The sequence below is a fragment of the Bos javanicus genome, chromosome 8 (assembly GCF_032452875.1).
Source record: "Bos javanicus breed banteng chromosome 8, ARS-OSU_banteng_1.0, whole genome shotgun sequence".
NCBI lineage: Eukaryota > Metazoa > Chordata > Mammalia > Artiodactyla > Bovidae > Bos > Bos javanicus.
In genome coordinates this window covers 111,769,090-111,796,552 of record NC_083875.1, presented here as the reverse complement: position 1 = coordinate 111,796,552, position 27,463 = coordinate 111,769,090, and the positions used below count along the sequence as shown (strand labels likewise).

The 27,463-nt window shown below is 58.1% G+C and overlaps 1 protein-coding gene across 9 annotated transcripts in view; it reads right to left on the bottom strand.

The window, feature by feature from the left end:
• Positions 1 to 27,463, bottom strand: part of EIPR1 (EARP complex and GARP complex interacting protein 1) — a 76,247-nt gene that overhangs the window by 15,541 nt on the left and 33,243 nt on the right. For all 9 annotated transcript variants that reach the window (XM_061426742.1, XM_061426741.1, XM_061426747.1 and 6 more), the window contains 4 exons: positions 19,110 to 19,266; positions 10,198 to 10,297; positions 2,835 to 2,971; positions 168 to 335 (listed from right to left, as the gene is read on the bottom strand). In XM_061426742.1, coding sequence (XP_061282726.1) covers positions 168 to 335; positions 2,835 to 2,971; positions 10,198 to 10,297; positions 19,110 to 19,266 — 562 coding nt within the window. The remainder of the gene's footprint in view (positions 1 to 167; positions 336 to 2,834; positions 2,972 to 10,197; positions 10,298 to 19,109; positions 19,267 to 27,463) is intronic.

The following is a 27,463-nucleotide window of genomic DNA, read 5'->3' as shown; positions in this document are numbered from 1 at the left end:
CATTCAGATTTGGAATTAGTATTTCTTTAGCAAAAATAAAACTGGTTGATTGAATGAGTCACAGCAGCACAAACTAGGCTGGTATCTGCCTTTCCAAACGGTGACATAATCAGCAAGATAAAGCACCTAATTACCGCCCCCCCACCCCCGCCCCGCCAGGCACGCACCAGTGGGAGTGCTCCTCCAGGGTCTTGACGGGTTCGGCGACGTTGCGGGTGTCCCAGAACTTCACCTTGCAGTCGTCCCCGCAGCTGGCCAGGTAGTACTGCTTGTTGGGGTTGAAGTCCAGGTCCCGCACCAGCTGGCCATGAGCGCTCTCGATGCAGTAGATCTGGCTGGGAGCGGGCAGTGGACACACAGGTAAGAGGGGGGACATGGGAAGCACTGCCCCCCACATCCCCTCCCAGACCCTGGCCAGCGTGGGGTCTGGGCTGGGGGCTCCTGCTCGCAGTCCGCACCTGTGACCCTGCAGATGGGGGCTGCCTGGCAGCTCTCAAGGGGGTGACCTGGCATCTTGATGAGAGGGAGCCGGAGGGAGGGGACTGTCACGGAGGAGCAGAGACAGACTGGATAGCCCACGTCCAGAAGGACCAGAGACACAGAAAGGGGGTGGAAAGCAGGGTACGGTGCTGACAGTGTCAGGAGACACAGAGACAGAAAGGAAGGAGAAGCTAGAGAAACACTGAAGGAGACTGCCTGTCATGGCCAGGCCCGTCCCTCACCCACGCACACAGCCTGGGTGCCAACACGGCGGCGGGAGGGGCTGAGTCGGCCACGGCTGTTTAGAGTGCACACGTGCACGTATGCGCATGCACACACGTGTGTACACAACGCACGCAGCACACAGGCACGTGTGTGCCCACACGGGTACATGTGTCCACACACAGGTGTATACGCCCACACACGTGTGCAGAGGAGAACCACATGCGTGCAGGTGTGCACACGTGTGCGCAATGCACACAGCACACACACACACGTGTGTGCCCACACGGGTACATGTGCCCACACATACGGGCGTACATGCCCACACACGTGTGCACAGAAGAGCAGGCACACACACACACGCACGCACGCACAGACCTGACTGATGCCCCACCGCCCAGCTCCAAGCCGCCTCTCACAGAGTGTGGAATTACACTGTTGCGTCTCTACCGCAACCCCCTCTCACGTCACACACCCAAACCAGAGGAGCGGTCATCCTGAGGTGGGACAGCGGCTTTGGACAAGAGGCCTGCGTCCAGCAGGATGGACGAGGCCTAGCCCGGCCCCAAGACATGCCTGTCATTTCTCCCTCTCCACGTGCTGCTCTGGGGGAGCATCCCCTCCTGTAGGTACTGGGTCACGTGCTCCCTGCAGCTCCCGGGGAGCAAAACCCCAGGCCTCCATGCTCCATGCCCATCATTCCGCCCTCTCCGCGTGCTGCTCTGGGGGAGCATCCCCTCCTGCAGGCGCTGGGTCATGTGCTCCCTGCAGCTCCCGGGGAGTGGCACCGCAGACCTCCATGCTCCCACTCACAGCAACGACTTAGTCCTTTCCATCTTTGCTCCCAGGCCGGGTTTTCCGGCCCAAAGCCACTTAAATCAGGAACTGGTTTCTAATTCTGTACCTTTCCAATAGACTAGTAATTTCTTCCTAAAACAAGAAGCCCAAGCCTCAAGATTTTGAGAGGTAAGTAGGGAAATGGATAAAACCAAGCCTGCTGAGGTCCCAGGGCCTGCGGAGTGCTAACCCAGGCTTTCCTGCCGGCTCTAGGCGCAGCGGCCTGAACACAAAAGCCCTGTGCACCCCCCGAGCAGTGCCGGAAGCAGCCGGCTGAGGAGGTGCACAGGCTGTGGGCAGGAGAGAGACCGTGTTGAGAAAAGCCTGGCTCACCCACTGCCGAGCACCCCAGGGACGCCCTCCAGGGACGGTGGGCAAGGGGGCTGCAGGGTGCCGCCCCTCAGGCCCTGGATTTGGGGTCTGTGAGTTTAGCTTTTGAGGTTCTCATATAGACCCCCAAAATCTTCGCATCCTTCAAGGAACGCTAAGAATAGGGAAAGGCGGCCACAGGCCCTGGAGGCATGCATTCTGGTCCCGAGTCCCCACAGTCTGAGCCCACAGCTTTCAGCACCTCACAGCAAACCCCGCATAGCCCGGCACAGACACACACGTCGATTATGGATTACCCCCTGCACTTTCACGGGGCCCCGGACCGAGATTTAAGGTGGTGCCCCCGCCCTTGAAGGCAACAGGAGTTATTTCCCGACCTCCGTCTCTGCAGCTTAGTGATAAATTACGGTGTGCTGAGGGGATAAACTGTATCTTAGAAAAGATTGCCATGCTCCCGTTGCCATGACAACAGAGCGCACCCCGTCACTCCTCTGCCCGTCAGCACCACGCCTGGTGCAGAGAAGCTGCTCTCTCTGCTCTGTTAGCAGCGTGGGCTGTCTGTGTAATGACTTAGGTGACAAAGTGTGATCACCCCCTGGCGTGCACCCCGGAGACACAGCAGCCCTCACCTTGGAGTCTCCCATCACGGGACCCGGGAGCCCGCGATCACCGTCTGGAGCCTGAGCTGCTGCGAAAGCCTGACCCGGATCTCCAAGGGAGACCACGGCCGCCAAGGGGCACCCAGAGGAGCCAGACCACCAGTGAGGGGCTTGGACCCACAGCCCCTGGTGTACTGAAGGCGGGGTCAGAGGAGGAAGGCGGCTGTGCAACTCCCTACAACACCAAGACGGACACAGACCGGCCGTGTGGCCCCCAACAGAGCTGACCCGACCCGAGCCAGGAGGACGGGGGCGGGGCGGGGCGGGGCCGGGCTCCGGGCGCAAGTCCTGTCCGCAGGCACTGACCTCATGGTCCGCGTGTCCCACCCTCGGATGGCCGTGTCATTCGCCGTGGCCACCTGGGAGCAGTTGTGATGTGGGCTCCAGCGGCCCGTCGTGAACTTCAGCTGTCCTTTCCCTTCCAGGGACGCTGAGCTGGCCAGCTGTGGGTTTGGGGATATTTTCAAAGGAAAAAGGAAAGATAAGTAATTCGAACTCTATTCAGAATGTTTAAGATGATATCTTGTACAGGATATCGTTGAAGATAATTATTGAAAATAATTAGGAAGCTCTGTCTTTGTTTTCTTCCCTTAAAAGGCAAGAATGTTTGAACCATATTTGCAAAAAACGTATATATACATATATATACATTTATAAAATGGAGCACAGCAAAAAAATGGCAAGGGCATTAATAGAGCCGCTCTCAGACAGAACTTGGCTGTGTGATTAGAGGATCCGCTCAAATCCGAGCGTCATACAGAACCGCCGAGCATCGGCCTCCCCCACAGACAAGGACGAGGCAGGAGGGGCCTGCAAGCCCCAGGTGCCGAGGGACCAACGGCCACGGCCTGGCTACACACGTGCTCAGACAGTCCCCGCCCGGCCTCAAGGGTCTCTGGCTCTGTTACTTGGGGGTTAATTAACCCCAGTAGGTAACAGTGGAGACCCTGGAGACCACCAGCCCTGGGAGAGCCTGGAGACGGGCGCCCCATCCCACTGCCCAACCGCCCTCGATCTTCCGCACAAAGGCCTGTCACTTGGTGGGGACGGACACAGGGGGCTCCGGGCTTGTCTGTGGCCCTCAGACACTCGCCCCTCCGTGACCCACTTCACTTAACCCTGAATACCAGTCTTGCCCTGCAGAACCTCTGAGAGGGGCCCGGGGTGGCCACCGCAGTGCTGGACGGAGGCCCCAGGAATTTATCAGGCCCAGACTCAGCCCCACCAGGCGTGGCCCACAAGGCAGATGGTCAGTGCAAGGGGATTCGACCAGAACCTGGGGAAAACCACCCGCTTCCTCTCCCAGGAGCCTGGCCCGGTTAAGAAGTCTGACAGCAGAGACGTCTTTAAGAATGACTCTGATCCAGGGCCCCACTTACAGTGTGACCGCAGCATCAGGGGTCACCGCCCAGGAGGCACTGACCAGCTGGATGCACCTCACCTCTTCCTTGGACAGTCTCAACCTGTCCTAGAAAACCTTTCTCCCCAAAACCCACTTTCCCGCCTCACCAACTCTGCAAACCACGTGGATGACGGGCCTCGTGCCAGCCCGTCTTGGCGCTAGTCCTCGCGGGCACATGCGCTCCTCTCCCGGGGACAGAACACCTGGAGTCCATGCCCCGAGTGCCGGACAGAGGCCTGCAGGGTCAGACAGCGTCTCGTCTCTAAGGAAGCTCGCAGACAGTCACCCATCCGGGTTCAAGGGGAGCCCTCCTGGGTGCCCGCCCTGGCCCCCACTCCATAACCAGGAGCAAGCGCCAGGTCGAACCCTTAACAAACGTCACCGCCAGTCAAGCTCCCCGCGCTGCCTCTACACGGATTCTGTCGGCCTCCAAGGGAAGGAAAGGCCGCGAAACTGACCAACACCCTGCCTCCAACACCCACACTGAGTGGCCTCTGGCCAACAGTCCACGAGGAACCCAGACCCTCTGTCCAAGCACACCCGAGAGCTCTCCAATGAGACCCCTAGCCCGCAGCCTCGCCAGCCTTGAGGTTCCAGACTTCTGACGGTCCCCACAGAAACTGCATGATGGCCAGTGGGAAGCGCTAACTCGGGGGCGCCTGTCAGGGAGCATGGGTAACTGACAAGACCCCACGTGAACTCAGCAGTGGAGACCCCCACAGAGAGGGCAGGGGCCCCGCCCAAGGTCACAGCCACCCTGCAGAACGCGTCCGGCTCCCGCTCCACCACTCTCTCTACCACAGGAACCAGCAGGGCTGCAGAGCGCCGCGCCCACTGGTGCCAAGACGTCTGCGAGGCAGGTTCTAGTGAAAGCCTGAAAGACAGCTCACCGTCAGCTTTTCAAGGGGCTACTCGGGGCAGCCAGCATGGTGCAAGTGGTTAAGGTTAATCAATCACTTTTTCTGGTTTCCTGGTGACATGGAGACAGAACTCAGCAAGAACTCCAGAGGGTGCAGTGCACACGGTAATCTGCTTCCAGCATTAAAGAGAAATATTCAGTGCTTCCTGGTCCAGGAAGAGTGATGAAAGGCTCCCCCAAACCCTCTCAGAAGAGCGACTGGTGCAGGACAAGAACAAAGAAGGCACCGCCGACGAACAAAACGCTGGGACTCAAGCCAGCGGGGGCAGTTCAAGGAGAGTCTCGGCGTGAGGTTTCCAGAGACCCAAGCAGCACCCCCGTCACCAAGCCCCGCAGTATGGAGCGGGGGCAGGACTGGGCAGACCTGGGCCAGGAGCAGGACTCAGCATAGAGAGGGGGCAGGACTCAGCGTGGAGCGGGGGCAGGACTCAGCATGGAGACGACGAGGACTCAGTGTGGAGACAACGAGGACTCAGTGTGGAGCGGGGGCAGGACTCAGCATGCAGATGGGGAGGACTCAGCGTGGAGCGGGGGCAGGACTCAGCATGGAGCAGGGGCAGGACTCAGCATGGAGACAGGGAGGACTCAGCGTGGAGCAGGGGCAGGACTCAGCATGCAGATGGGGAGGACTCAGCGTGGAGCGGGGGCAGGACTCAGCATGGAGCAGGGGCAGGACTCAGCGTGGAGATGGGGAGGACTCAGCGTGGAGCGGGGGCAGGACTCAGCGTGGAGCAGGGGCAGGACTCAGCGTGGAGCGGGGGCAGGACTCAGCATGGAGACGGGGAGGACTCAGCATGCAGATGGGGAGGACTCAGCGTGGAGACGGGGAGGACTCAGCGTGGAGACGGGGAGGACTCAGCATGGAGATGGGGAGGACTCAGTGTGGAGAGGGGGCAGGACTCAGCATGGAGCAGGAGCAGGACTCAGCGTGGAGCAGGGGCAGGACTCAGTGTGGAGATGGGGAGGACTCAGCGTGGAGCAGGAGCAGGACTCAGCGTGGAGCAGGGGCAGGACTCAGCGTGGAGACGGGGAGGACTCAGTGTAAAGCAGGGGAAGGACTCAGCGTGGAGACGGGGAGGACTCAGCGTGGAGCGGGGGCAGGACTCAGCATAGAGACGGGGAGGACTCCGCGTGGAGCGGGGGCAGGACTCCGTGTGGAGACGGGGAGGACTCCGCGTGGAGACCGGGAGGACTCCGCGTGGAGCGGGGGCAGGACTCAGCATAGAGACAGGGCAGGACTCAGCGTGGAGTGGGGGCAGGACTCAGTGTGGAGAGGGGGTAGGACTCAAGAATCTGGGGCCCAGCACATGCCCCTCAGGATCAGAGAGATCAGCAAGCGCCACCATCCTACCCCCTCACCCCACCAACGTGAAGCAACTGCAGGGCTGTGGCCTTTCCAGCACAAGAGACGCCGCGTCCATGCAGGCAAGTCCACCGTGAGCCTGGCCCCAGCTGCCAGTCACACAGCAGCCCCCACTGTGGGAGCCCCTCTCCCTGGAACACCCTGCACAGCCCCCAGGCGGGGGCTAAGACGGCCCTGAGCCAGGCCTGGTGGGCTTGCTCCCCTCTCCAAGACGGGTTTAGGCCTGGACACACAGTCACGCATGAAAAGGTGACAAAGGGACTTCCAGGAAAGGCTTTCATTACAAACCAAGGGTGCTGTGGAGTCTGGATGTGATGGCTGGAACCTCTGCAGCCACCTTTCGGTCATGACGCGGAAAGCAGTGACAGGCGGACACGGCAGAGGAGAAACATGCAGAGTCGCTGGGCCCTCGATTTGATGAAGACCCTGAATTAACCAACCCCGGGGAGCTGTATTCCCCCACCTGTTTCAGCAGACAATAAAACCTCCTATCTAAGTCACTTCTTATGTCCTGCAGCCAACTGCGTTCTCACCGACACATCCAGGATGCCCCTCTGAGCCGACGCCATCAGGGGTGCCTTCAGGGAAGGGCAGCCCCCCTTTGAGCCAGACACCCGAGCGGGTCCCCACTTTCCCAGTGAGTGACCACGAGTTACTGCATCTCTCTAAGGCCTGGCTTTCTCTCCTGTGTCTCATTTGTAAGACAGATATCAAAGAATCTGCCCCCAAGGCTATGAGGATTCAACAAGACGAACCCCTAAAAAGCACCACCCCTGCCCCCAGCTCTGCTCTGCCTTCAGGGACCCAGGGGGAGGGACAGGGGGCGCTGTCTTCTGGGCCCAGGGAGGGGCCTCAGGACTGTCTTGGGAACACAACTCGGCAGGACACCCCAGGCCCATCGCTGCCTTCAGAAGGGGGAAGAAAGGGTCCCACCGCCCCCACCCCCGCCCCGGGGTCACAGGGCAGGAGGGCTACCCGCTGCGTGCCACGCCCCGGCCCACGACGGCCTGAGACCCAGCAAGGCTGGTAGCTCCCACACCCGTGAAGGACTCTGCCCCCCAGGAGCGCTCTGGCTCCACAGGTTTTGAGAGCAGCCTCCTGGAAACCAGAGTCCCCATGTTTCGGAAATGCACGCACAGCAGCAGGTGCCAGCAAAGGTGAGGAGCCCGAGGTCATTTTCGACGTGTCTGCGGTTCATTTCAAGCAGGACTGATACGGTAGGAAGAAGAGCGAGAAGGGCTTCCCTCTGTGGCACCAAAAGCCAGCCCCTCCTCGTGGACAGAAACTGTGTCTGACACCCACCGACGCGGTGTGATCTCCAAACAGACTCCAAACAGGGAAGGCTGTGAGGGCGGATTTAAGGTCTTTGGCCGAGATGGGCGAGAAGATAACAGGTGTTTCTGTCCCATTGACGAGCCACGAGCAAGGTGCTGGAGAGACGGGCTCTCTGTGCCTTCCACTTTTAACCTGGGGGCTCCGGGAGCCGGCCCTCCTCCCCGCTGGCCACACGCGGAGCCCAGGAAGCTGAGGGAAGGGGGGTCGTGGGCGAGGAGGCGGGGAGCCTGGGCTGCACCCTGAGCCTCTGGCCCTGGGCAGTGAGCTGGCCTTGGGCGTGGGCACAGCAGGCAGGGCTGCGGGGAGCGACTCCCCATCGGCGTGGGCTGCGGCCTCCTACAGCATGTTTTAAACCTGCACTAGAGGTTTCTGGAAGCACACCATGTCCTTGAAGCCTGTTCTCTTCCTCCCAGGAAGTGCTCCCCTGGGCACCGGCCCTCAGGCCTGTATGCAGGTGACGCCAGCCGCCCTTCCGCCCTGCGGAAGCTAGTTCTTCCCACAGCCGGGGAAAGCCCTAGAACCCGGGCGTGAGCACGCGCAGACCCAAATCAGCGGGCACCACCTTGGGGTCCCAGTACCCATGGAGCACCCCCTCCAGGCCTCCCTGGGGCTCTGCTAATGATTACAAATGGCAGAGAGCCTCCGATTTAATTGCAAAAGGTAATGATGCAGTGAGCATAAGATTAGATTCACCGCAGAAGGCAATATCCTCAAACAATAAGGACAAAAATTGAGGAGCTGGGTGTGAAGATGGCTGGAATCGATAGGAAGGTTTTGGTATTAAATACTCCAGCCCCGGGGTCGCAAAGTGGTATCGACAGAACTGCTGACAGCAGATAAAAAAGGGGGAGAGAAACGAAATTGGTCCCTGCAGAAAATCAGTTACAGATTAATCACCCTACCGTAAAAGCATTTTGAGACGATGGAGGGTCTGAAGAGCTGTTCACACTTTGATGACTGAACAGGCCCACAAAGTGGGGGCCCCAGAGCAGTGGACTCCTAACACCCCCCCAGGCGTCGCCTGCCGGGGGGCGGTGGCCGCTCGGTCACTCCGCGCATCCCCGGACCAGGGCTGGCGTCCTGCCCAGCGCTGCCGTGAGGCCCAGCACCCTCACAGGACAGCCATGTCCCTTTCTGGGCTCAAGGGTGGTCTCAGGGAACAGCCAGCCCCCTGAGCGCAGGCGGGGGCAGGGAGCAGGAGGGGGCACCCTGGACTCTGGTCTGGATGCCCTGCCAAGTACCCTGGAAGGCGGAGGGATGGGGGGACTGTGGAGGCGTCGACCTGGACTCGGGGCCCACAGGGCCACGCCGGGAGCCAGCTCCCCTCAGGTTCCCGCTGGGCCTCAGTTTGGGTGAAATCTGCTTTCTGCTCCAGGATAAAGAGACGTCTTATTTTTTTCTTAATTTTAATAAAGACAGTGCTTTCCTGAAGGATTATGACCGTGCTGGGGAAACCAGCTGACTCCTAACTTCCCACTGAAGCCTGTGAGAAGTCCTTCCGGTCGTGCGGTTTCTGTATGTGGACAGGTCACTCCACACTGGGACGAGTCTGACTTCTAGGCCGTGTGTCGATAATGACCCATCACTACACATGCGACCTCAACCCAGAAGGGAAGACGTGGGGCAAGAGAGCTGAGCACGCGTCCCAGGCACGGACGGACAGAAGGCGAACATGGCCCCTGAACGGGTCTCCCGGAGGCGCGCCTCTCACACGCCGGGGGGCGGCAGCGGGGCCCCAGGCATGGGGGGCGTTAGAGGCGTTGTCAGCGGGGCCCCAGGCGTGGGGGGCATTAGAGCCGTTGTCGTGTCAAAGTGCTTCACCTCTCCAGAGTTGCAGCTTTGACAAACAAATGCACTGAAATTATGAATCTATGTCAAACAAGACATTTGATAAGAGGACATTTTAAGGAATCATATATGAAAAAATACCTACCAATGGGTAGAATATTTAGTCTCTAAAAGACACACTCTTTGAGGTGAAGAGTATGTGAAAGCCAGATTGGTTCCCAAGAAGCCTGGCGCGTAATACTGAGCAGGTCTGGGGGTGAACGGGCCGTCGGGGGAGACGCCGCCTTCTGGTCGGGACCCTGTAGCAGAGCTGCCCCCGAGCCGCAGGGCAAGACCTCAGGGGACACACGGGCGCCTGACAGGGCAGGACGACGGCCATGGCCACCCAGACGGAAAGGCGGACGCGCCCGACAGCCACACCCTGAGATGCTGACGGGCCAGCGGGTCACGGTCAACAGTTATTTTCACGACCAGGAAACCTTTGTGTCATGAATGCTCCTCTCTGAAAGGAGGAGCATGTATTTAACCAAATACATGTTGGAAACCCTTCGTTAAAAAGATTCACACTTGAAACAGAAGACCACGATTCAGGGCAAATTACAGCCAAAGGGGAGAGTTTTGTCAACATCCAGGTTCCTTGTCATACTTGCACCCGGCCCTGAGACCAGAATCGGAATCTTTTTGCCCGAAAGAGACAGTCAGTCAGTCATCTGACTGACAATGATCCAGTCCGTTTCTTAGTGATTTCAAAATCAGTGTCAAGATTCTAAACATGTATGAACCGAGGAGTGTATTCTGAACTCGCCTGAAGGGTCTAATCAGGAAGACAGAGGACAGAAACCTCGTGGCTTGAGTTACTCACCACGGCCTGGCTGGAGCTTTCCTGCAAGTCCCACAGCAGGATGTGATTGTCGGCCAGCGAGATGACCCTCTTCCCGTCTCCTGCGGGCTCCCAGGCGACGCTGCGGGAAGGAGGGAGCCCAGAGTTAGGAGGTGCCCACCCCGAGGCCCGGAGCTCGGACACATGGCCCTCAGCTAGGCCCGGCCCAGCCCCCGTCAGCAGGGGGAGGCAGCGTGACCTGGGGCAGTGACCCGGCGCAGCTACCATGCTCCTGAGGCCCGAGTGCCCACATCCCTCCCCAGGGTTCACTGAGGTCGGGAGGATGGGCCCCTGTGATGGGGTAAGTGCCCTGGTGTGGACTGACACCAGTTCCCAGGCTCCCTGTCTCTGTGTGCATATGTCTCTGTCTCTCTACTTCTCTCTTCCTATACGTCTCCGCCTCTGTATCTCCACCTCTCTCTCCGTCTCTCTCTGCGTCTCCATCTCTGTCTCTGCGTCTCCGTCTCTGTCTCTGCGTCTCCGTCTCTCCCTGTGTCTCCGTCTCTCTCTCTCTGCCTCTCTCTCCGTCTCTCTCCGCGTCCTCGTCTCCCTCTCCCCATCTCTGTCTCTCTCTGCGTCTCCGTCTCTCCCTGTGTCTCTGTCTCTCTCTGTGTCTCCGTCTCTCTCTGCGTCTCGGTCTCTATCTCTCTCTCTCTTTCTCCACATCTGCGTCTCTCTCCATCTCCCCATCTCTCTCTCCGTCTCCGTCTCTCTCTCTGTCTCCGTCTCTCTCCGCGTCTGCGTCTCTGTCTCTCTCTGCGTCCCCGTCTCTCCCCGTGTCTCCATCTCTCTCCGCCTCTCCGTCTCTCTCCATCTCCGCGTCTCTCTCTGCGTCTCCGTCTCTGCGTCTGCGTCTCTCCGTCCCCATCTCTCTCCGCGTCTCCGTCTCTCTCCGCGTCTGCATCTCCGCGTCTCCGTCTCGCTCTGCGTCTCCGTCTCTCTCTCCGTCTCCGTCTCTCTCTCCGTGTCTCCGTCTCGCTCTGCGTCTCCGTTTCTCTCTGCGTCTCCATCTCTCTCTTACTGTCTGGTGAACAGCGGCCACCTGCCAGTTGGGAAAAGAGCCCGCTCAGCCCCTGACCTGCCCACACCCTGACGCCAGCTCTCCAGCCCCGGGAACTGTGAGCAGTCCAGCCGTAGGTTTCATCAGGGCGCCTGAGCTGAGGCACTGCTGACGCCTTCTCCCAGGACCTGAGGCACAGACAGCTGACAGACCCTGGCCGCTGAGATGCTGGGCGGCCTGCTGGGGGCTGGGTCTGAAGGGGCCCAGGTGGGTGGTGCCCACATCTTCCACTGCCCCCTCCTGGGAGGGCAAAGCTGAGAGCCCTGGTCACCCGCCAGGCCCGAGATGGCAGACCACGTCCTTCTGTCTCAGCCCACGTGAGCCAGGGTTTCCTGTCACCTGCAGCCAAAGCCGTCTTAACTGACGAATGCGTATCTGAACAACCAACAAGATAAAAATCATATCGCCCGCGCGATAAAACCATGAAGAGGCTGAGAATTTTTCAGTGTGACCACAGGGATTTCTGTCTTCCCTAATGAAATTCTTCCGAGCTTACGAAGAGAGCTTCATTTCACATCCTCCCACACGTGACCACTGCAGACACTGATGGAGACCCTCACGGCTTCTCTTCCACACAGAACACGATACTGACCGACCGGGGGCACCTCCCTAGTACGACCCCTCAAGACTGTCAATGAGCTGTTACGACTTTTATCACAACAGTGCCTGCTGCTCGGTCACTCAGTCAGGTCCAAATCTGTGTGACCCCATGAACTGCAGCCCGCCAGGCTCCTCTGTCCATGGGACTCTCCAGGCAAGAAGACTGGAGTGAGTAGCCATTCTTTTCTCCAGGGGACCTTCCCCACCCAGGGGTTGAACCAGAGTTTCCCACATTGCAGGCGGATTCTTTACCGCTGTGCCCCCTGGGCAGCCCATCTGCATGACCAGAGATGCCCAAAGTAGAAAAGCAGAAGGAAAACACAGGTACCTCAGAAAACCGACATGAATCACGTCAATAACAGTTTGTTAACTTCCTGTGAAAGAGACGAGACTAAGGAGAAAGCCACCAACTGTCCTGGGAGGGGGAAAGAGCCCGTGCGCTGGAAACCTGGGCTCTGTCTAACCCAGATGTGAGGCCTCGGGGAGGGCACGGAAGGACAGGGAGACATGCCGATCCAGGTCTGGGACACGTTCTCACTGCTGCCACAGCCCCGGCTCCCACACAGGGCCTGGAGAGAGGCCCCAAACAGACGGGAAAGGGGCCGGCACCCGGCATGTTTGGGGGAGGCTGTGGTTGGGACCTGTGTCTGCCAAACCTGACATGATGGGTGACTCGGGGCAGCTCACTATTGAAAACTATAAAAAGAAACCAAACCCCACAGGAGCACACACAGAGGGGGCGACTCAAAGGCGCATCAAGGAAAACCAGGACTGAGGATCAGAAGGTAAAACGAGTGCACTTTTCAAGCCACTGAGCAGGGCGACCGCGGTCCTGACGTGTGGACCGTCCCGCACGGTCACAACTGAGGAAACACGCCCCCCACCCTCGCCTCCTCCTGCCAACCTCACCCGGCTCCCGGCCCCCACCCTCCCACTGCGCTCCTCCTGCCAGCCTCACCTGGCTCCCGGCCCCCACCTTCCCACTGCGCTCCTCCTGCCAGCCTCACCCGGCTCCCAGCCCCCACCTTCCCACTGTGCTCCTCCCAGGCGTCTCCCTTTTGTCCTACAACTTCTGCCCCCATGGAAGCAACAAACCCAGGGTGTGTGTGCGTCCGTCTCCAGACAGTTGGCATGGCCAGGCGATCGGGGTCCTTGCTAAAAAAGAGCGGGCCTGAGGTGCACACAGACAGGACTGTCCCCAGAGGAGACGCCCCCTCTCACTCGGGCCCAGCCGCTGAGCACAGTTGCTGTTTACTGTCCACCCGGGGGTGACACATCTGACAGTACGTGCGGTGGGTTTACAGGGAGCAAGCCCTGTGATCGAGAAAGGCGGGAATAAGCAGGGCATGCGAAGTGCAATAAAAAAGGAAATTCTACTGCATCACGCATCATCACCAGGGAACCAGCGCTATAAACATAGGAAAATGACCCAGAGTTTCTGCCACACTTGCTGCTCCAAACTAGGGCATTTATTTCTTTGTTCATAAAAGTCACCCATATTTCTGCTTTTTCACTCTCTCTCCATAGATGTGAGCGGCGTAAAACTGTATTAACAAGTCAGGAGCCAGACAGCACCACCTAATGTACGTACACTGCACCCCCTCATTATCACTGAGAGAGAAACACGAGGAAGGGCCGTCTCTGCAAATGAACCCAAGCGAGAGAAACAAAAGCTCTCTGTGCAGTTAACAAGGCCAGGATAGCAGGAGCAAGGGTCCTGATCTCACAGGCCGGCCGCACGTGATCAAACAAAACACACTTCTCTTCCTCAGACAAGTGGTTCCAAAATGAGTGACTCACACGCTAGGTTTCGACGCCTGGGCTAAGGACACTCTGTGGACGCTGAGAAACTCTTAAAACGACCTCCGTGGAAGATTACTTTGGTGGCGGTTTAGTCGCTAAGTCGTGTCTAACTCTTGCGACCCCACGGACTGAAGCCCGCCAGGCTCCTCTGTCTGTGGGGTTCTCCAGGCAAGAATACTGCAGTGGGTTGCCCTTTCCTTCTCCAGGGGATCTTCCTGACCCAAGGATTGAACATGGGTCTCCTGCACTGCAGGCAGATTCATTACCAGCTGAGCTACGATTACTTTTAGTCCACATCATTTACCTCTCCAACCTACCCCCTGAAGCCCCTTCTGGCAGGCAGGAGGGCTGTCGGGCCAGCACAGCTGCTAGAAGGATAGAGACCACCGAATACGAGACACGTGAGACAGCAGTTACCACGTGCCACGGAGCTGAAGACAGAGCGCACGAGAGCTAGGCGAGGACCACTGCTCCAGTGGTGCTCCGAAACCCTCCTGTTTGTTACTTTACTGAAAACGGGAAAACCTTCAATAAGAAACACATCTATTAAGTCATTAGTGACTGTATCAGTGGTTACCAGCCAAGTTTTGAAAACCTTTTACAAGAAGAATGTAATACATTATTTCCTCAATTTATATATCTCTCTTTAAAATACACAGATTTGGCAACCTGATGAATTCTTCCTGCTCAAAAATTCACAACAGAATGTAAGTTAGCTTTTCATAAATGCTATAAAGATTTTTTTTCAAAAAAGACCACTTTAAGAGTTACACCATTAAGTCAGGAAGACCCCTTTGATCAAATCTATGGATGCGAGGTTTCCTGTTGCTGTGACATGTGGACACTTGTAGTGACATGAAGATGTATGCCCAGCCAGGGACCCCTTCCTGAGAACAGAGGGGTGTGTGGCTCTGGGCACCAGTGAGTTACTTATTGAAGGTCTGTGTTTATTCTAACGCCGCTTGCCTGCACAGACTTACTGGTCCATCACCCACGTGCAGGGCTCAACAGAAAGACACCCTCACACTGAGAGTCCAGCCACGGACGGTGTGCAGGTGGGAAGACCTGCCCTCCCCAGAAGCCCCCTGGGTGGGCTTGTCTGAGGCCCCATCACAACACAGGGTGGACATGGAGCCGATGGACACCACCCCCTGGGGCTCCTGTCCTGTCCTCCTCCCGCAGGGTGGCTCTGACAACCATCCCGTTTGACGTGGAGACGTTGGCCACAGGGAAAGGGGAGGGCGTCTTTACGCTGCCCTGTGAGATCACCAACTGTTCTTCCCTGTACAAAGTAAGGGCCGTGAGGCTTCCCAGGGGCGCTAGTGGTGAAGAACTGCTGCCGATGCAGGAGACACAGAGACTCAGGTTCAGTCCCTCAGCCAGGAAATCCCCTGGAGGGCGGCATGGCAACCCGTGTGAGTATTCCTGACTGGAGAACCCCATGGACAGAGGAGCCTGGTGGGCTACAGTCCATGGGGCCACAGAGTCGGACACGACTGAAGTGACTTAATACACACACACAGGCATCTTTCCAGGCTTCTCTCAAAGCTCAGAGACCACTCCAGCAGGAGAGCAACTTCTCAGCTCCAGTTCATAAGCTTTACACCTAAGGACTCCAGGTGGGGTGAGAGAGGAAGCACACACGCGGATCTTATAAAAACCCACTAAGTCTCCCATGATGATGCTGTCGTAACCACAGAGACCTTTCCACCCTCACTGACAGCAGAGTCACACCATCAGCTTTCTGAAAACTTCAAACATCTTCTCTACTTATCCTCTGGGACAGCTTTGGAAGATATTAAGGATGGCTTAGAATTCACTGTGTGTAACATTCACCTGAACCAAAGCAAACCCCTCCATTACGTGGACTGAAACGAGAGCCACAAAACCAGAGGTGAGGCCCCATCCCTTCTTCTGGCCAAGCCACCGCAAGTGCTCAGGGACATGCCCAAGCTTCTCTTCTTGTGTTTGCCTCCACGCTCAACCCCAACACCCGCCTTTCTCCTCCTCCTATGAGGCCAGTAACGTGGACACCACCTTCCGGGATCCCCGACCCCTCAGCCGGGCTGGCATGTCAGTGTGACATTTACCTCCACCTACACTGAAGAGGGAACTTCCCCTAAAAGCTGGCACAGAAAGAAAAGGCCAGTGGTCCCCCATCGACGGCCAGGAGCATCTGGGAGGACCTGAGGGAGACCCAGCATGACCCTGGGGTGAGGCTCCCCAGCCGTCTCGGCCCCTCCACTCAAGGGAGAAGCAGGGTGCATGGGAAGGGGGCTGCAGCCAACTGTCATAACCGTATTCCATCCCCAAAGCTGCTGGGCTCTGATCTCAGTGACGCCTCCTTTAAGCAGATGCTCACCACCCACGGGACCCCATGATCTGTGTGCCTGCCCCCTGTACATCACCTGGGAAGCAGCCCTGCTCCCACCACCTGGACTCTGCTCCCCGGGTCGGCGGGGGGACGGGCCCGCAGCGGAAGTGCACCCTCTCAGCAGCCCGAGAGCCTCTCCAGCATTGGGAGGAGACGCAGGGCCGAGTCACCCGTGGAGGCTACTCAGCGCTCCAGCCAATGGCGACCGTGATACTGCCAAGACCTCATGGGAGCCGGCGAAGGAGACCACCACCCCTTCCTGCTCTTGCCTGCCGTGTTCCCAAACACCTCCCCCTCACGAGGCTGCAAGAGACACTGGGGTGAACAGAGAACAGGTGGGCTGCAGGAGCCCGGGAAACTCGGTGGGTCTGTGGTGGTTCCCACTTATGGGGTCGCTGTGAGAAACTCAAGAGGTGATGTGCGTAAACCCTGCCCCCCAGGGCCAAATCAGGACTCAGCGTCGTCACTGTGGCCCCAATTCGCTCCCTCTCTCCCCACAGCACCAGGCGCTGTCCTTGGTGCTGAATCCGCCCCCCTCCCACAGCACCCGAGCAGCTGCGCACCAGGCGCTGTCCTTGGTGCTGAGGTCCCCTCCATGAAAGCAACTCAGCCTACACAGAAAGCCACGCAAGTATGAGCACAGTGGAGCGCCAGGGAGCAGCGACGGCTGCGACAAAAGATGAAATCGTGCAAAACGACAGAAAGGCCTGAGTGGGGGTGAGCAGGGGTCATCTGGAGAGAACCATTAGGAAGAGCCTCTCTGAGGAGGCAACAGTGAGCCCACGGGAGACTAGGGCTGCAGGTCCCCAGGCAGTCCTCCAGGCGACGTCAGGACCTGTGTCCCCATGGGCAGGAGTCAGGCCCCAAAGGGTCTGGGGGGCACGTTACACCAGCCCCTTCACTTCCTCACTTACAGACAATACCACAAATCCAGGGGCCCCGCCACAACCAGAAACGTCACCTCCTTTGCAGGAATGGAGACCTGCTCTAGAGAAACTGGTGACTTTCCAGTCACCCTACCACCACCTGGGACAGGTGAGCACAAGAAACCAGGCCCACATGCAACACGTCAGCACTCGGTCCCCCATGTAGCAGCATATGCCCACCAAGCACACAGAGTCACAGGCCCTCTAGAATGTACCCCCTCAGCTCTGGCCAGTCCCTGGAGGGGCCTCAGGACACGAGCATCAGCCGCCAGGCACTGCCCAACCATGACTGTTGCGGTGGAGACATGGGGGCCGTCCGCCCAGAGTCTCGGCTGCTTGGGACAGAACAAGCTCAGTGGCCCTGATGACAGGAGCCCACGCCTCGGCCAGTGAACAGAGACACGCTCTGAGGCCCTGGGACTGTGCAGTGCTCCTGGACGCCCCCACGGGCAGCAGTGGCTGACGGTCAGGACGGCTGGGAGCCCCACTCTGAGATCAGCTCTCAGCACAGATAACAAGTCAGAAGAGAAAACACGGGAACAGAACCACCGCCTGCCGCATGTGACCACCAGCAGCATCCCTCACCCCCACAGCTCTCCAGACTCAAGTTTGTGTGTTAGGAGGAAACTGACTGGACTGAAGACACTTCAGAGAAGGTGCAGCCGCCCCACGTGCCAGCGAGGGCACCGAGACGGGGCCCACACACACCCCAGGCGCAGCCCCTGCCTCCACAATGCTGACGCAGCGCTGCCCGGCCAGCAGCTGCCCCTGGGTGCTGGGCAGGGGAGCAGAGACGCGGGTGCTCACAGACTGTTCAGAGTCAGCTCACAGCAGCCCAAGGCTGCAGACCCAGAGGTGCTTCCACGAGGATGCGTCCACGGGCTGTCCATCCCCCTGGGTCCTCCTCGAGCAGGACCACACACACACGTGCAAACACTTCCTGGGGAGATGGGGCTGTTGACGGGGCTGCCGTCTGAGACGCACCTCCAAACAGCTCCGTGTGGGGTGCAGGGCGGCTCTGCCTTGGAGGACAGGACAGGCCCTCACACCTCTGCTGCACAGTCGGCTCATCCCCTGGGCAGGAGAGACCTGCGCGGCCTAGTACGCGCTGACACCCCTCCCCCACCCCTAGGCTGACAGGCCTCCCACCCCCAGATGGGGAGACGGTGGAAACCAGGATCAGCCCCAGCTCCAGACGTCACCTCCTCAGAGACCCCCTCGCCAATTCATGAGTGTCTCTTCCCTTGAGGCCCATGCACAGGGCTCATGACTGCAGCCTGCGCCCCGCCTGCCCGCCTGGGTCTCGGGTAGATGTTGACAACACGTCCCCCCAGAGACAGCCTGACTCCTGGAGGACAGGTCCCCAGCCCCATCACCCTGGAGCAAGGCAGGGTGTGCAACAGGTGCCTAATAGTCACCTGCTGGACTAGATGCGTTTAATTGGCGGGGGTGGCTGAGAAGGGACTGTGCATGCACACGCACACTCGGGAGTGCTACTGTATCAAGGACAACAACTCCTGTTGTAACATGCACACTCATCACAAGGGCACGTTCCCTCAGTCGCGTCTAGGAGACATGGCTTCTTGAGGGGAGAGCTGGGCGTGTTCTGAGGTCGGTCTGTGTGTCACCCCAGAGGCACAGCCACCCCGTCACCACGGACACGGGCAGCCACACGCCAGGGAGCCTGAGGGAGGTGGTGGCGTCTCTCTGTCCTGACCCTGCGTGGGATGTTTGGGGAAATAAATTCGGGACACAGCCTCCAAGGGCTTGGGACACAGCGTGACCCGCGCAGGGGCGTCCACAGGGTCCCCAGAAGGTGACAGCACAAGCCTTCGGCCCAAGGCGACAGGTCAGTTTACGCACAGGATGGCTGGGTAGACGTGCACTTGTGAGGCAGAAAGCACTGGAGTGCTTCAGGGCTGGCCGGCGCCCGACCGTCCTCCAGCAGGTACCAGCAGGACTGATGTTAGCGGGAGAGGCCCGGGACACAGCTCCGCTCAGAGTGTGTACAGCAGGGCCCTTGGAGATGCGTCATCTGGAGAACAACTGGCACTAAACAGAGCGAAGGCAAGCTGCTGGCGTCCCCTCTGCACAGAGTGGCCTCTGCAGGGGGACACGGGGCGAGGCCTACCAGGCAGTGCTGCCGCGGGCCGCAGGCTCCAGGTGACAGAGCAGCTCCAGGGCGTGTGCGGGGCTTGCAGCATCCTCGGGGGAGTCCTGGCCGCCGGGCTCCAGCTCCAAGGGCATCCTCCACACAGCGGCGCAGGTCACCACTTTGCTGTCTGCGGCTGTGGGACAGGAAGAGGGAGACGTCAGCAAAGCATGCTGCCCCCCAGCCTGCACCCCTGCCCCGAGAAACCGGACCAGCCACGCAGCTCAAGCCCCTGATCCCCTGCTCCCACATCATCCTTCTGCCGAAGAAAATTTAATTTCCTCAAAATCGATCTCCTCCTGTTCTTCTTCAATAGTTCTTCAAACAAGGGAGGGAGACGGGGCGGAGGGGGGGTTGTGCAGCTAAAGCTATAATCACTGCGAGTGCAGAGGCCCGCATCAAACACATTTTTCCTGGAAGCCCCGCGAGGCACCAGACTCGAGGGTGGGGGAGCACGTGTGCAGCGCTCACACATATGTGTTAAATGGTGTCAGTGGGGGTGCAGACCCCCGGTCCACTGAAGCCGTGAGCGCGGGCCGGGGGCCACAGGCCAAGCCCTGGCAGAGAGCAGCGTGGGGCCCGACCTTGACGCAAGACCCCTGTGTGGACAGAGAGGAGGGTCCCCTCTGCAAGGAGCACGCCGGCTCCAGGTTTATGCCCTCTAAACAAGTCCTCTTTTGTGAACAGATTTTTGCAGTGAGACACAAAATAAGATGAAAAGACACAAATGAGACAAAAGAAACAGATTTAACATTATATGATTAAAAGCTGAACCACAAACTCCTAAATATAAACTCTTCCAAAATTTGCTGCTTGGTTCTGAACAGCACATGTGCTAAACACCTTCCCCTTTAAAAACGGTCTTTAATAAATGGTAATAAAACAATGAATAGGCTTCAACATTAAACAGTAATTGGTATCAAGTGAAAAATATGAAATAATTGTAGAAAACAACGCCCCGTGAGCAGTAATTCCTACACAAAAATTAAGGCGGGGGGTGGGAGGACCTTACCACACATTAGCAAATGTCCCACTTCTCACTACATGCGCCGGCCCTTCAATCTAAACACCAAACGAATCAACCAAGAACCCCACAGCAGTAACCACACGGGAAACGCCTGCCCCCCCGGGTGCTGTTATCACAACACCATTATCACCCACGACCAAACGGTCAGCAGGAGGATCAGGACTTCACCCACGTCTCTCTGATCCCAGTCTCAGCACTCTGTTCATGTACCTGACTGGGTCTGACAGAGCAGGGAATTGCAGCTTAAAGAATCATGGATGTTACATACAAATTCTATGTAAACACATCCACTTTTAACCATGCCAAGTAGAACATGACAGTTTCTGTCTATGAGCGAAATGGATTTTTTCTGCTGAGATTTTAAGTTCCACAGTCTCACTGCAGAGCCCCTGGGGTTGTCAATGGAACTCCTGAAAAGAGAAAAACTAACTGAAGAGACAGTTGGTAACTCTGAGTTGGAAGGCAGCAGCAAATGCCCAAAACATCCACCCAGCAGAGGCACAAATTATTTTAATCTTCCTAAATGACAGAAGAACAAAGTTCTACCCTGAAAAGTGATGGGACTAGTGACCTGAGAGCAAAACACTGGCTGTGCGCACGAGCAGTGCGCCGCATGTGACGGCAGGCGACGCGGCAGCAACAACTGGTGCGCGGGGGGACCGGCTAGTGCTGGGCTCCCGGCGGACAGCTCCCTCTGGGGCTCTGCTCCGGTCGGGAAGGTAGCTCTTCCCACAGCTGCCTGCTCACCCAGCAAACATGACTGCTGGGGGTGAGACATTATGCGCTTCCCCCTTGAGAAGAGGAAGGAAACAAGAATACTGTGCCACCACCTCTAGTTAACGTCCCACGGGAGGTCTTAACTACTTCAACGTGACAAGAAAAAAACTGCAAGAACAAGAAAAGAGTAACAGAACCATTATTTGCTAATGATTATATGTGTAAAAACTTAGAATCTACACACACAGACGGTAGAAATACAAAGGGAAATCAGCAAAACTGCTAGACACAAAGATGATGTATAAAATTCAACTGGTATCTATAGAGAAACAAAGATTTTTAAAAACGAAATTTGAAAAACTATTAATGAGGGGCACACCATGTTCATGGATGGGAAACTTCTCACTGTAAAGAGCCCTGAACCCTCAAAGTCCTAGTTGGCTTTTTTTTTTTTTCTTTGGAAGAAATGCTAAAACTGACACAGAAATGTGAAGTACCCAGATGGCCAAGGCAGTCATGCAGAAGAACAAACTGGATGGTTTACAATCTGGTATTAATTTACTGCTGATTCCCAGTTAGATAAACAGCCCAGAGAAAGCAAACGGAATCCAGAAATAGATTTCACAGAGACGGTCACCTGATTTAAAACAAAATGACAGAATGATACTTAACTGCAGTGGACAAAGGGTGGTCTTTTCAGTAAAAGATGCTGATCAGTTATGTATCCATGTGAAAAAAAAAAAAAATGAGCTGCATTCTACTTCACAACATATCCAAAAACTAACTCCAGGTAGACTGGAGATTGAAATGAGTAAGACAGAACCATACAAATCTTTCTACAATACACAGTAGAATATCCTAAATGTGGAATTAGCAAAGACTTCTTAATGAGGCATAAAAACCACAAATGACAAAGAAAAAGACTGATAACAGGCTACTTCATAATTAAGAACTTCATTCACCAAAAGTCATTGGACTTTATCAAAATTTAAAACTGCCGCTCTTGGAAAGACTCAGCTTTAAAAATAGAGCAGAACTTGGAGACAATATTCGAACACATATATCTGTACCCTGATAAAGGGCTTGTATCTAATACATGTAAAGAATTTCTACAACTTAATAATCAGACAAGTAACCCAATTTTCAAAAGCAGGCAGAAGACTGAATCAGACATTTCACAAAAGAAAACATTTGAATGGTCAATAAGCACCAAAAAAGATGCTCAACATCAACAGTAATTGCACAATAAAACCAAAGCAAGATATACTACATAACTGACAGGTGGCTAAAATTCAATGTAAAGGCAACTGTACCCTCAAGTGTTGCTGGAAAGAGTGTAAAATAACTCAAACATTCTGGAAAACGTTTTGGCAGTTGAAAGTCCATGTACCAGGGGACCCAGGAACCCTACTCTCAGGAGACGCTGTCGGGAAGCGTGGCTTGTTGGTAACAGGCTTTGTGACCACTCTCTGACCCCAGTAGTTAAACCTGGCCCCAAAGCGAGAGCAGCCTGCTGGTGGTAGGTGACTGCCAGAAGCCAGGGGGCAGCAATTATCGTTAACGATCAACCAGGCCAAGGTACCAGCCAAGGAAGGCCAACTGGCCGACAGACAACGGGAGACGTCCCCCAAGGAACGGAACAGATGGCCCTCCACCCCTGTATCACTGCCCCCGCCCCCGCCCCCGCCAACACACACACACACACACACACACACACACACACGCGCGCGCGCGCATGCGCGCGCGTTCACACAAATGCCAAGGGAAACAGGAGTGAATGAGCAGGAGGCTGAGGGGAGTCACTCCACTTAAGTCATAATCCTTTACCCAGGCCTGGGCTGGGCCGGTTTCAGACACAGGACCCACTGATGGGAACATGGCCCGAGGCCCCGCAATCAGGACCCCGCAGCACCAGGCAGGCGTGTAACAAGACACCCCCACCCCCATTGGCCTCCAGGGACCTCCTGCTGCTGCTCACATGCCAGGCAGAACACGACAACCTGGCAGCTCAAGGTTCACTGAACCCAAAGCGTCCCATGTCCCTGTCAGACTGGGGCACTGGGGGGCCAGGCAATAAATGGACAAAGCCAGGCCACAGCAGATGTGCCAGCCCTGCAGACCCACCCAGAGAGGCCGTTTCCAAGGGGCGGACATACAGCAGGAGGGAAAAGGCCCACCTCTCCGTGGCCTTTGGGGTCAGCGGGTAGAAGCCTCAGAAAGTGTCCCTCTCCCTGTCAGAGGCAGTGGAGACATGGGCCTACTTTAACGGTTAAAGGCATGTAGGGCCGGGGTGTTATGGACAATAGCCACAGAGCAGCTGCACTCGGCGGGCTAGGAAGAGGACAGGCGCACCCTGCCCCTCCTCGCCGTGTGCACTTGAGGCTGGAGGCCAACGGTCTAGCCAGAACCCAGAGGAGAAGACTGGGAGACTGACACACGGAGCCCAGTCAGACCAGACGCGGCCCCCGAGGATGCAAAACATGATCAAACGGTTGCATAACACGAGGTCCAGATCTTTGCAAATCCAGGCGAGGTGCTGAAGGGAGGAGATGCCCTCCCTGCAGGGGAGTCAAAGGAAGCTGCTGGGAACAGAAGCAACCTGACCTGTGCCCCCAGGAAGCTGTGGGCACATGGAAGTGGACACAGAGGCGCTCTGAGCAGGATCGCAGGCCCGGGGCCCTCGGGGCGTGGGGCATGGCCAACACGGCCATGTGGGACACAACGAGCTGAACTAATGCCAAGAGCAATGAGGGCTGAGCCTCCGAGGACCAGACCGGGAAGGGCCCGGGGGACCAGTCGGGCGGGTGGAGGGCCTGCTCCAGACCAGGGATGGAGGCCGGCGATTCTGAAACCGGACCGCATCTGGCAGGAAGAATTCCATCAATACGAGGCGAGTCCGAAGCCCCTTACTGAAAGACAAACACCAGAACCATCCTGAGGAAGACCAGAAAGCCACCGGGAGGCGCCTGCTGACATCACCCGCCCGAGGGATGTGCAGGGCTGCAGAGTACTGTCAGGGTGCGCTCTTGGTCCAAGGAATATGTAGGCATTATCGAAACTCTCCAAGGCATCAGAAGCAGATGAAATGGAAGGCAAACAGCGCTAACTGAGAAGCGCTGGAGGTGTGCCCACCGAGACACGCAAATGGGCTCTGAGGCTCTGAGGCTTTCCACATCTGTATGGATCTCAACTGAGCATTCAACACACATCCACCAGCTATCAAAGAACCGAAGGTGCTTTTAAGAAGGAAAACCTGATCTTTAGAAGGAAGATGCTGTAACGACCACCGAGGCGTTCTTCTTTTATCTCTGTTTTCAAAGCTACCCTGAAGTCAGGCCCCGCAGTGTAACTGCCAGAGTTACTGCTCCACTCCGGTGACCGGGAGCCCCCTACCCCACACCACATGGACAGGGCCACCTCCTATGAGCCCGGTCTTCACCGCAGGTTCAGACCCACAGACGATCCAGTGCAGGCAACTCCCCACCATGCCCCACATTCTCAGATGAGGAGACCGAGGCCCAGGGACCCAAGTGTCCACCCCCGGCTCATGGGGCTCATTCACACCAGTCCAAAGCCAGCTGAAGCCTCCTGGCTTGGGAACAGCCTGGCACTCTGAAAGGGAAAACGTGCGCTGTGAGCTGTGTCTAGAAGGCCCATCTGACGCTGGCCTGACTGTTACGTGTAACACTCGATCTGAAGGCACTTAGATAAAAAGGCAATCAGGCAAATGGATGTGAGAGCGCATCGAGGGTGCCAAGTGCACCCACGCCAGGCGCGGACCACGGTGGGGAGCAGCAGTCCAGGCTTCGCGGACTCGGAGGAGATTAGCGCCTCTGTAAGCCTGAGCAAAGCCCGGCCGGGGATAGTCTGATCCACAGCCGCGGGGGAGGAGGCTTCCGTGGGGCGTGGTGACTCGGAATCTCAGGCTATTTTCAGAGACCTCTGCCGGCTGACACGGGCTGAGCAAGATTGATGAGGTGGGATCCAGCTGAGCTGGTGTAACCCGGCTGGCCCGCCAGCACCCAGGGAGGTGCCCGCCACGCCTCCCCACCAGCCCTGGCCTTCAGGTGCTGCAGGAGCCTGCAGTGAGAAACAAAGGGCAGCCAGGTGTCTCCCCATCGGTGGGAGCCCTGCACCCCGAGATGCCTGAGGGTGGGCCGGGCGATGCCTTGGCATCTGCCCCAGTGGTGGGAGCCCTGCACCCCGAGATGCCTGAGGGTGGGCAGGCAGTGCCTCGGCAGGAGCAGGGTGGGGGGACGGGCCATGAGCGCCGGCGGGCACAGGGAGGAAGCGTGGCAGCCCTGGGCTCCGGCTGTGCAGAGGAGACAGGAGGTGGGCCAGGTCCTCCAGCGCCTGGTGGGTGTGACCGCAGACTCGGGACTGACCAGGTGGGACCTGCCCTGAGCCCCCACGATGGAGTCATTGCCCCTCACTCGGCTCCTGAGACAGTTCACAGGCCAGGGCCCTGCCTTCCAGGAAACCTGGGTTCCACTGAGGAACGACCCCATAGCAGCACCCCAAGAACATCCTGTAGGTTTTCCCCCGGAAAGCCAACCACTCCCAGGGCAGCGGCGGCAGGAGGTAAGGGCCCTGTGAGAGCTGACACGGTCCCTACCCAGCACGTCACACCCCATCTCACCGTCAGACCCACACACGGAGGCCTGGGCCCCCTCTCAGAGGGCCCGCAGGCACTGCGTGCAGACTCCAGACGGTACAACGGGAAGGGAGCAGGGTCCCCACCCTTCCAGGGACAGCAGAGCCAGTGGGGCAGGAAGCGGGGCATCCCCTTCCCCTCGGAACACTGTGGGGCGGGGGAACAGAGCACGTCTGGGGGCCCCTGTGTGCGGAGCTCCTTCACGCCCATGCTAAACCCACAGGGAACCTGCAAGGCAGCAGAAGGTTCCAGGAGGCGGCTCCCCGAGCCGGTGAGGCCGGTGTCCAGCGTGCTGCTGTCCCTGACGCGAGGCGGCGCAGGCACACGGCGACCTCCGAGAGGACTACCAGCAGCCGGCCCATAGCCACAGGGCGGGCGGCTCCTGACCCCCAGTGCATCGTCCTGGTGCCCCTCCCACAGCCACCGACCCAGGCGGGGGGCTGCCTGTCTCGGGGGCCCACCAGAGGATGGGGCTGCTTTTAAAGGAGATGCAGAGGCAACGGGAAGGGCCTGAGAAGGGCCCACACGCCCACAAAGCTGGGATGCCGCCTTCCATGTGCTCCCGTCTCAGCTCCGGAGGCGCCAGCCGCAGCCTGCTCCGTGACGACCACGCAGCTGCCCGGGCACCTCCCAGGGCTTCCCGGTGGAGGGGTCTGGGTGCTGCGGGGGGACAGGCTCTGCAAGGGGTCCCATGAGTGGTGTGGTGCCAGGTGTCTGGGGAGCTTCACCCCCAAGTGGGCCAGAACCCTCATCCCTCCGGGACCCCGCCGCCTCCAGCTGGCAGCGACCTTTCTGTGGCCTCCCAGCCCAGAGCCCCGGCTGCCCACCCCAGCCGGCCTGCTGGCCCCTCCTCAGCCCTGCGTCATCCCGACACCCAGCCAGGTGGAACCAAGCGACCCCAAAGACACAGGTGCGCGCCCACGATCTCACTCACCCCAGAGCTGCAGCCAAGCCCTGCGCGCCCAGCTCTGCTGAGACCACCCTCATCCTTACTCCTGAGACCCCCAGGGACGTTCACAGTCGTAGCTGGACTCCATGCAGCTCCAGCACTGTCCTGACTCCCCGAGTCTGTCTGGCAGCACATGCTGAGCAACCACAAGGATACACCCAGGCCACCCGCCTCTCGCCCCGCAGCCCTAATGCTGGCGCCCAGCAGAGAGCAGGCCAGGGCCAGCCAGGGCCCCTCCTGACCGCTGACCCTGCAGCTCTTCGGGGCAGGGCTGCTCCAAGGCCTCGCCCTCCAGCAGGCGCACTGCAGACCCCAGAGAGCTCTGCCCTTCTCTGACCTGACTTCCTGCAGACGCAGCTCCTTTCAGGCACCCACGCCCCACAGCTGCGGCCGCATGTCTGGCCCAGTGCCCCGAGGCCTGCCGCCCAGGGGCTCCTCCTCGGTTGGGCCCTGACACCTGACTGCAAACGTGCACCATCGGAGCCCACAGACGGCCATGGCTTCGGCACTGGCTCCTGGCGGGTGCGCGCGCTGCCGGGTGGGGATGGAGCCAGCTGGCTCGGGTTGCCGTTGCCCAGGGAACGGCCACTGAAGCGTGTGCCCTTCACAGGCGCGGGGAACCCCACTGGTGCCCATTACTGCTCTCGGGGTGATGGGGCTGGCGCCAGTTCAGAAGCCTGACTCTGCACACGGACACGCAGGCTCATCTTGGAGCCTGACGAGCGGACACAGCGTCCCTCACCAGTCCAGCAAAGCACAGAGCAGAGAGGAGCCACTCTGGGCCATGCGCTCATGAAACCACCCCTGCCAGCTAGAAATGAGCGCACAGCCCTGGGACGACAGACACTGGAAATGCTCCTCCTTCCTTCCTCTCGTTATTTTGCTCTCTTTATTTTACTGAGAACGGCTCAAAGCGCAGGACGTGAAGGGGGGATTCTGAAACACAGAAGTAAGAGACCAACTTAAACCACGTCTGTGTGCTCATC